Source organism: Camellia sinensis, chromosome 6, assembly GCF_055761805.1.
Source record: "Camellia sinensis isolate YWXY chromosome 6, ASM5576180v1, whole genome shotgun sequence".
In the NCBI taxonomy this organism is placed as follows: domain Eukaryota; kingdom Viridiplantae; phylum Streptophyta; class Magnoliopsida; order Ericales; family Theaceae; genus Camellia; species Camellia sinensis.
Window position 1 is genome coordinate 25,664,545 of NC_138966.1, and position 10,491 is coordinate 25,675,035.

Here is a 10,491-nt window from a genome sequence, read left to right on the forward strand (position 1 = left end):
TAATTACTACAAATGTCATAACAAAATCCTTTTGGAATAAAATTTTAAAAAATGAGTCATAACAAAAGACCAAGGTATAATTAAATTTTTTTTTTGAATTATAATTAAAATAATGTTATAATTAACATCACAATGAATCTTAACTAACATAATGTGTATAATCAAGTCATAACTAATATCACAATTGATCATAACTTAAAACTATCACTATCGTAATTGGGGACATATGGTATTGTGTTGTGTATAATAGAATTTCCCATTTATATTAGTTTATACTTTATATAATTTTAATTTGAAAATTTAATCAGTTTTAAAAAGAATGTTCAAAATTTAATTATTTACATAATCAATCGATAACTTTTAATAAACCCGAAACAGTAGAACTCAAATAATTTGGTTTGTCTCACTAGGCTAATTCAAACTTTTATTTTTATTTATTTATTATTTACTTTGATTAGCCAGTTATCGGTACAAATGACCAAATGTACATATAAATATATGAATAAAATCATACGGACAAATTGATACATTAATTAATGTATTAATGGATAATGTGACTTAAGTCTTTATTATTTATATAATAGATAAGGTCTATTACTACACTGACTAGTACATTAGTATATAAATGTAGTCACATTGTGCAAAAGGTGTCCTTCTTTGGTTTCTATTACAACCTCTCCCACGACTATTCCGAGGTTTGTTCCTTAACTGTTACTGTAATATATGTATGTATATATGTGTATATGCATAATCCAATTCTTCTTCATCATTTGGGTTTTCTTCAATCATTCACAGTGGATTGTTTGTTTGTCCTGCTATATCTCTGATTATGCAGCATAATGTAGGTGCTTCTCTTTTTTTAACTTTGGTTCTTCAGTTGTTGATATCTATATGAATGTAAATGATTGATTCCTTGTTTAAAATTACTGGTCTTCAATATTAGATTTCTATGTGTATTGGATTGCTTGATTCTGATATATATGGAAAGAACTATGAAACTTATAGTGTAGATTCAAACTTAATGTGGCATGAGCCACACTCAAAATAAATACAATAATTCTAGGTACCATGAAAACTTAACTAGAATTTTATCATGAAAATGAAGTGGGGGCTGTAGATTTGAAGTTAGTATTTATGCAGAATGAATCTCGGCGACATATTTTAATTTTGTGCAAAATTTGCAGTTATTTTTTTAGGTTTGTAGTACAATTGAAATAAATATGGTAGATACATTTCATTCCAGGTATATTTTCTGGGTAAATAGTATTGTCGTATGAATAAAGTCAGGAACACAAACCAAACACATAATCAAACACACAAAATATATCAATGGACGTGATTTTACAAGATTTGTTGTCTGATGAAATTTTTTGCACTTTTAGTGTTCAATTCTGTGATTGGTTTTTTCTTAGACTTATTGTTGATGTGCACACGCCTTACAAAGTGCTTATGGGTTGAGTGTGTACTTGTGGCAATTGGGTTTGCTATCTGATTTTGAATCTTGTTGATCTAATGCAGATCTTTATAGCTATAAATTGTTATTGGACAGTTTAAAAAATCAATGAAAAATTTGGTAATGTCTCCACCTCCAATGGATACATCTCAAAATGGACATATGAAACATCTCTATGGGGGATACTCACTATTCGAAATTGAAGATACCGATTTGTGGAAGTTATTAGACAAGCCGAGATCTATTAACATAGAGAGGAATCGATCCTTCGATGAGAGGTCCTTCAGTGAGATGTCGTTCTCTTTATCACCGCCACGCCATTTATTCAGAAGTTCTGAAAATGCCGCCTCACGTGTGCTTGATCATATCGACAGTGTTTATTCTCCGGGTAGAAGATCTGGAATTGGTAGTCCTAGAATAAGCAGCGTTGAGACACATCCCATAGTCTTCGAGGCATGGGAGTCTTTGAGGCGTTCATTGGTTTATTTTCGTGGGCAACCAGTTGGGACTATTGCTGCTGTGGACCATTCTTTAGAAAATCTCAACTATGATCAGGTTTCGTGTTCTTTTCGACAACTGATTTCTCTGCATTTTTCTCTTGTATGTTCCGAGTTTAATGCTTGTTTTGATTACTTTATTTCACTTTGTGGTGCTGCATATCACACTTTTCGACTGTTTCATGTCATTTGTTTTCTCTATGGGCCTTTCCTTTGATATGAAGGCTATTTCATGAAAAATCCGTATGAACATTTTGCTCTGGTTTTAGGATGAATCCAAAAGCATCACTTATCAGTATTAGTGATTGGAAAAAAAGAGAGAAAAAAATAGAACAATTTACCTTAAGGGGTTTGACTCATCAACCTCCAAAGGCAGAAAGGATCCAAAAATTAGATATGGGTCCTGGACTACGTCGTCTAATTGTGTGTGTGTTGGGGGGCGCGGGGGGGGGGGGGGGGGTATGCAATTGTATGTAATATGTTAATTTTACTATATTTTTTATGTATTGGTATTGCAAAATATAGAATGTAATGATTTTACTCCAAATTTTATTTCATTTTTCCTCAAAAAAAGAAAGAAAATAAGAAGTATCCTTTTCAAAACAAAAGGATCAGAATTGTGTCTTGTACTTGTACCCTCATCTTATATTGACATGGGCACTTCAACGAAATTGAAGAGTCATATAACTTAGGGAAAGACTAAATTTCCAAAGGTAGCATTATTCAAAGTTTAGCTTCATCAATGGGTGAGTTTGAGATTAGTCCATTGATAGTGTGACCTACCATAAATGAAAGAGAAGTTTCCCTTAACGTAACTAATAATTGATGTTGTACCGGTTCTCCCCCCTCATTTTAAACTCTAATTTTGCTTCCCACTTCATCATGAAATTGCTTTTGTCTCCATTTCTGTCTAGACTTTGGCAAGTTTTAGGAGCTCTGCATTTGGTTTTCGCAAGTTCCTAAATTTTGATTGTGCTTGGCAGGTATTTGTGAGAGACTTTGTCCCAAGTGCCTTGGCTTTTCTCATGAATGGGGAGCCTGAAATAATCAAAAACTTCATCTTGAAAACCCTTCGCCTCCAATCGCGGGAGAAGAAGGTCGACCAATTCAAGCTAGGAGAAGGAGTAATGCCGGCAAGTTTTAAAGTACTTCATGACCCTATTAGGAACTTTGAGACTATAATTGCTGATTTTGGTGAAAGTGCAATAGGTAGAGTTGCTCCTGTTGATTCCGGTTTTTGGTGGATTATATTACTCCGTGCATATACAAAGTCAACCGGGGACACTTCTTTGGCTGACATGCCTGAATGCCAAAGGGGAATGCAACTTATTCTGAATCTATGCCTCTCCGAAGGTTTTGATACTTTCCCAACTCTTCTCTGTGCTGATGGTTGTTGTATGATCGACCGTAGAATGGTGAGTTTTGCAGTCTTTTCTCTTTGTGCTGTTTTTGTTTGTTGACTTTGGTTCTTATTCTGAATCAAGTCAGTTTCGTATTTTGTAATATCAACATCTCTTTTAAATTCTAACCATGTGTTTCTAAAATTAAAAAAAAAATGTGTTCAGGGTGTTTACGGGTATCCCATTGAAATACAAGCACTTTTCTTTATGGCATTAAGATGTGCTTTGCAACTACTTAAGCACGATGATGAGGGCAAGGAGCTTGCTGATCGAATAAATAAACGTCTTCACGCTTTACGCTATCATATGCGAAGTTACTTTTGGCTTGACATAAAGCAACTCAATGACATATATCGGTATAAGACAGAGGAATACTCTCACACTGCGGTTAACAAGTTCAATGTGATGCCTGACTCTCTTCCAGATTGGGTTTTTGATTTCATGCCAAGTCGTGGCGGTTACTTTATTGGAAATGTGAGTCCTGCGAGACTGGATTTTCGATGGTTTTGCTTGGGTAATTGTGTGGCAATTTTGTCTTCTTTAGCAACCCCCGAGCAAGCTTCAGCGATTATGGATCTGATTGAAGAACGTTGGGAAGAGTTAATCGGAGAAATGCCACTGAAGATTTGTTATCCAGCCATGGAAAGTCATCAGTGGAGGATTGTAACTGGCTGTGATCCGAAGAATACAAGCTGGAGTTACCACAATGGAGGATCTTGGCCAGGTCAGCTTTTATAGGATTTCCCTTTTTATTCTTGATGATGTTGGCAATGAATTTTAATCTGTCATGGAAATTTTAGACTATGATCATTGCCTGTCAATGGATTGGGTCTAACCCAAATCTGATCTGCCTTCCATCTGAAATATCAGAATCTGTTTAATAGAAGGGAAATGCTAGGCTGCTATGTGCATCTCTGAAAAGCGGGACGTCATAAGAACATTATGATTTTTTGAGATGAAAGTCATGATTTTTTTGTGCTATGTATTGTATTTCACTTTGTGGTAAAAATTAGGAATGGCGAATTTATACTGTCCACCTAAAGTTATGATTAACAAAATTATTACACTTTTTTTGTGATGAGCAAAAAATTATACTTTATGTGATGAGAAAAAATATGTCAATTTGTAGTAAAAGTAATGATTTTTTGTGGTTTTGTTACTAGGCGCTTACCATATGCACCCTTTAGTAATCTTTCCCTTAATAGAATCCGATCTGATTACATCTGAGCTCATCTCATCTGATTTTAAATGGAGAGAATTTGGATAAATACGATCTGAAATCTAATATTATGTGTAATAAAAGTTTAGTGTGATTTGAATATTTAATCCACTATGATGAACAAAATGGTCTGAATATTGGCTATGTTTCACATGTAAAAATGGGTTAAAAAAAAAGGGACCAGTTGGGTTTATGGATTCGACATTGGAATAAGGCAGATTCGAATTGGCCATTATTGAATTTGCTAATTGAATCGAATTCGGATTGGATTTTGCTGTATCTAAATCTGATAGATGAATAGTATGATCATAAGCACATTGTATGCATAATGACATGCTCTGTCTCCCTCTCCTTCCTTTCTGGGCTATATTTAGTAACATTATTAGCTGTCTAAAAACTTGAGCATGTAAAATGATTAAAAACACCACAGTATTTCACATTTTGACACAGGTGGTGTTGGTTTTTGAAGTAGATTTTGTTTCTTGTTTTGTGCAGTACTTCTGTGGCTCCTAACTGCTGCATGTATCAAGACTGGGCGTCCCCAAATCGCAAGGCGTGCCATTGAAGCTACGGAAGCCCGTTTACTGAAGGACCATTGGCCCGAATATTATGATGGAAAGCTGGGCCGGTACATTGGAAAGCAGGCCCGGAAGTTCCAGACCTGGTCCATTGCTGGTTACTTGGTGGCCAAGATGATGCTTGAAGACCCGTCTCATTTGGGTATGGTATCGCTAGAGGAAGACAAGCAGATGAAACCACACTTGAAAAGATCGGCTTCGTGGGTTTGTTGACACCCTCTTTTAATCGTTCTGTTTATCCAATTATATGTTTTGCGTGTATGTTTAACCCGGAAAACTGGTTTCTTGATTGACGAGACCATACGTTTTTACCATTTGATGTCAAGTTAGAAGGCTATGTGCAGTTTTAATAGTATGTGAAATTTCTCTTTCTCTGAAAACTGAATTGTTGTAGACTTAGGTTTTGGTCATTTAATATGGCTACAGTTTTCATTTTTTGAATGCTTAATTAGCTCTATTTTAATAAAAAAAAATAGGATTTTCGACGAACAATGATTGTGTGGGGTAAAAACTTACCATACTTATCTGATGACGATGGGAGAACTCAACATTTGCATTGTTTGCTTGAAACACACTAAAAAACAAGAATTCCGATTGGAGGGCAATCGGAGAACTGTCCGATGCCTGAGTCAGTATGCAAATCATAGAAGCCAAAGAGTGAGAGCTCGATGAGCTGTTGTGTACCTGCCTTGTTTTGTTTGGTCCCTTTAAATAGAAGTTCATGATTGTAGGTAGTCTAGAGATTTTAGCTACTTCCTCTATATTACTTTGCTTTATGTGGAATCATGACCCACATTCGTGGCATTCTAGGAGTGGATAAATTCATAAGTGGCTTTTGCATTCACCTAATCCCTTCTGTGCTCAGAGTTAATTGACTATCTGTCCTGTTCAATTGGGAGATTATTGAATTAGGTGGTTTAGATATCCCTATCCCCTTTCTTCATATAGACCGTCATGGCGGAACTAATTTTTCATTCTTCTCCTTTAAAAATAAAAATAAAAATTCTTCCACATCTCACTAGACATGCAACTAGAAAAAATATTTCGTAAATCTAGTCAATGTGTCACTCACATGCCTTAATGTACCAGTTAGTTCTACTATGGGATGTGTTGTTTCATTTAAATTTTTTTTTTTTTTGTTTTTTTTTTGTTGTAATTATTGAGTCAACTCCTGAGTTTCATTTGTCATATAATTTGATAATTAAAAATGTAATAAGACAAAAGAACAAAAATATTTGGAGAGACAATTCTTTCAATTGTTGGGTTTTGTGGGGATATATTTTCTGAATACCAACACGTGGCATGGTGACGCCGACGTGTCAGTCGAGGAGCCACGTGTCATGGTAGTTATGCCGAGATGATCTCGGAGTTGCCAAGGTTATCTCCGAAGATATCGGAATCCGAGATAAGCGGATAAGGGACAAAAGTCCTAAGACGAAGAGGGGACTTAACCAAGATAAGGAGTTTATCTTTATCTCTTAAAGAGTCCAAAGTAAACACTGAATTGGAGTTCATAGAAGTCATACTTCTAGTAGGACTTGGATTGAATATATTATAAAAAAGAGGCACCCTCGTGGGTCTAAGGTATGCAATTTATGTTTTGAGTATTAAGTTTAGCACTTGATTATCTTTGAGAGATATACTGACTTGATCGTCGGAGTGCCCCCGAGTGGAAGAACCACCGCCGGAGCCTTTTCTTTCTGTTACAGGTTACTGAAGCCATCTATTCTGCCTGTGCTCTCCAGTTGATCACTAAGTAGGCAGTGTGGTCAGATTTTCACTCACACAATTTGGCGCCGTCTGTGGGAACGAAGGAAGAATAGATGGCCAGTAACGGACAGCAGGAAAAAATTGGGGATGACGCTCCCGCTGGAAGTGGCAGACCAATTGACCTTGACATTGAAGGAGACAACCACAATACAGAAACCCGTGACCAGGGTCACAGAGAGAAAAACGTCATCCAGGAGGGCGACACGGCAAAAAGGACAGACCAAGGAAAGTACTACAATGAAGATAACCTCCAGGTATGGAGGGACAGGTGCCTACGGAGGGATGAGGAAGTAAAAGAATTGGCGAACAAGGTGGCAGACCTTCAGTCAGTCGTCAACTTCATGATGTAGAATAATGTTATGCAGCCACCATACCCGCTGCAAGATACGCCGATGCCAGCAACCAACACCCAGAAGGGCGGAAGAAAAACAATCCCCGAGGGCCCTCAGCATACCAGGAGCGGAAGGCATTCTCACCGGCCTTCCAGGGAAGTCGGACGAGAAGAGCCGAGGCAAGAAGAGTCCCGAAGGACGCACCACATGAAGAATCCAGAGCCCAAAGAACATCGGTATGTTCAAAGGCAAGCACTCTGCTTCGACACAACCCATGGAGAGAGATCCAAATGGGCCCACCACGAGGCCGAAAGCAGTGTACCAAAAAGACTAAAATCTATAGACAGTCGAGCTCCAGGGAGGAGCGAAGAAGACCTGAGGGACTACCTCAGAAGGAGGCAGCAGAATGTTGACGCCGAGGTAAACTCCCCAGCAAAGCCGAAGACAGCCTTCTCGGTGGAACTGGACAAATTCGAACCACCAAAGAGATTCAGTATGCCGAGGTTTCAAATTTATGATGGTAAGTCAGATCCAAACTTTCATGCTGGACTATACCTGAATTCAATGGCATTATATAGCGGGAACGAGCCGTTGCTCTGCAAAGTATTCCCCTCATCCTTTGGGGAAATTGCATATGATTAGTTCCATAAATTACCAAAGGGAAGCGTAAAGACATGGGAAGGCCTGGCCGAGATGTTTGTGGCCAGGTTCGTGACCAACAAGTTGCAACCCCTGAGGGTTGATGCTTTGATGGCTCTAAGAATCACCAAGGAAGAAGGCCTTAGGGCCTATGCGAAGAGGTACTACGAGGTGTTCAACCGAATACCCGAATGCAACCAAGAAGTAGCGGTTGTGTCTTTCAAGAACGGCCTGAAAGATGACTGCCCACTAGGGAAGTCTTTGGCAAAAACATTGCCAAAAAGCATGGAAGAACTCATGGCAAGAATTGAGAAGTACGCCAGAGCCGAAGAAGATACATCGGGAAACAAAGAGGTAAAGCAAGAAAAGGGAAACTGCTCGCCGAAGCGAAGCCGAGGCAACAATGGGCCGACCAAACAAGAAACAGAGTTGAGAAGTAAACATACGGTAACGACGGTATTCCGAATCCCAATCCACAAAGTCCTAGATCAAATTCGAAACAAACCTTATTTCAGGGCTCCGACAAGAGCACCAGGGGAATTCATGGGAAGGAACGTTGGTAGACGATGTGCCTACCACAATGAAGAAGGGCACCCAACCCAAGGTTGCAGAGCCTTGAAAGCACACTTGGAGGACCTGGTGAGACAAGGCCATTTGAGGGACCTGGTCGATGAAGCCAGGACAAGGGAAGAACAGGCAGGGTTGCCTCAAGCACCAGCAGCGCCACCTCCCCCAGCACAGCTACCACAAGCAGGAGGACCGAGGGTGGTTAATGTGATCCACTCAAGGGTCAACGAAAACGAAGTCAGAGGGGAGACCCAGAGGGTAAGACATTTACAGCATATCTACCAAGTCGGGGAGAAGAGACATCGGCCAGAAGAATGCCAAGGGCCGATGATAGCCTTTACTGAAGTCGACCTGGAATTGGTCCAACATCCGCATAATGATGCCTTGGTAGTATCCCTCCAGGTTGGGGAGTGCCAAGTGAAACGCATCATAATAGATCAAGGCAACTCTTGTGACATCATGTATGTCAGATGTTACAAGGAGCTGGGCCTTCACCCTGATGACTTAGAACAATCCAGCGGCCCGATGGTCGGCTTTAATGGAACGCTGACATGGCCACTGGGCGCAACAAGCTTGGAAGTACAAGCGGGCACTAAGAAGATCAAGACGGAATTTCTGGTAATTGACACGCCCTCACCATACAACATCATCTTGGGAAGGCCGTGGTTGCATGCAATGGGGGCAGTTCCCTCAACGTTGCATCAACTACTACGGTTCCCAACAGAGCATGGGATTGAAGAAGTCAGAGGAGATCAACTGCAAGCAAAAAATTGCTCCATGACAGCAATGAAATCCACCTATAGTATACGGGAGCCAAGGAAAGCAGAAGTTGAAGATGAGGACATGGAGGTCCTAGAAGACGTTGGGAAAGAACCAGCCGAAAAGAGCGAAGAGGCACTAAAAAAAGTTTTCGTCCAAGAAGGCGACGAAGAGCACTTCTTTCTTCTCGGCTCAGGCTTAGCTAGAGAAGAAGAAAGAGAACTGGAAGATTTTTTGAGGGCAAACATAGAGGTGTTCGCCTGGACATCTTACGAAATGCCTGGCATTGACCCCGAGGTCACTTGCCACAGACTAAACGTCGACAGGTCGGCAAAGCCTGTGATTCAACGAGCCAGAAGACCGATGTTGATGCACGTCGAAGCAGTAGAAGAAGAGATAGACAGACTCCTGGAGGCCAGGGCCATCCGAGAAGTTCAGTACCCAACATGGCTGTCCAACACAGTAGTAGTAAAAAAGAAGAATGACAAATGGAGGGTTTGTGTAGACTTTACCAGCCTCAACAAAGCCTGCCCCAAAGACAGCTTTCCTCTGCCCAAGATCGACCAACTGGTAGATGCTACTTCAGGACATGAAAGGATGAGTTTTCTAAATGCATACAGAGGGTACCACCAGATTGCCATGTACCCTCCAGACGAGGAGAAGACCGCGTTCATCACCCCTAAAGGCCTGTACTGTTACAAGGTAATGCCTTTTGGGTTGAAAAACGCAGGAGCAACCTATCAGAGGTTAGTGACAAAGATGTTTAAGCACCTGATTGGCAAAACAGTAGAAGTCTACATCGACGACATGGTCGTGAAAACCAAGGAATCAAAGGGTCATCTTGCCGACCTAAAAGAGGTCTTCGACATACTCCAACGATATCGGCTCCGACTCAACGCCTCGAAGTGCGCCTTTGGAGTTGGATCAGGTAAATTTTTGGGGTATCTGGTAACAAGAAAGGGCATTGAGGCCAGCCCAGACCAAATCAAGGCCATCTTGGAACTACAGAGCCCGACATCGGCAAAGCAAGTTCAAATGCTTATTGGAAGGGCCGCAGCCCTAAACAGATTCATAAGTAGAAGCTCAGATAAGTGCAGACCCTTCTTCAACCTGGTGAAAAAAGCCACAGACTTCCTATGGACAGAAGAATGTGAAGCCGCCTTAACCGACCTAAAAAAGTACTTGACCACAACTCCGGTTCTTTCCAACCCAGTACCAGGGGAGGAACTTTTTTTGTACTTAGTAGTCTTAGAACACGCAATCAGTGCAGTGCTAAT

General features: G+C 40.1%; 1 protein-coding gene across 1 annotated transcript; it reads left to right on the plus strand.

The window, feature by feature from the left end:
• The first annotated feature begins 1,518 nt into the window (after positions 1-1,518).
• Positions 1,519-5,527, plus strand: LOC114294701 (putative alkaline/neutral invertase F). The gene is made up of 4 exons (XM_082873469.1): positions 1,519-2,008; positions 2,934-3,365; positions 3,516-4,074; positions 5,065-5,527. Exons 1-4 carry the CDS (start codon positions 1,562-1,564, stop codon positions 5,358-5,360), a joined length of 1,734 nt encoding a protein of 577 aa, XP_082729595.1. The 5' UTR covers positions 1,519-1,561; the 3' UTR covers positions 5,361-5,527.
• The last annotated feature ends 4,964 nt before the right edge of the window (positions 5,528-10,491 follow it).

What these genes read in the sequence shown, in the direction of transcription:
- LOC114294701 (XM_082873469.1), top strand. Translation starts at nt 1,562, where the DNA reads ATGAAAAATTTGGTAATGTCTCCACCTCCAATGGATACATCTCAAAAT. An exon ending in AAAATCTCAACTATGATCAG is followed by an intron (nt 2,009 to 2,933) that starts GTTTCGTGTTCT and finishes TGTGCTTGGCAG; the next exon opens with GTATTTGTGAGAGACTTTGT. An exon ending in CAATGGAGGATCTTGGCCAG is followed by an intron (nt 4,075 to 5,064) that starts GTCAGCTTTTAT and finishes TGTTTTGTGCAG; the next exon opens with TACTTCTGTGGCTCCTAACT.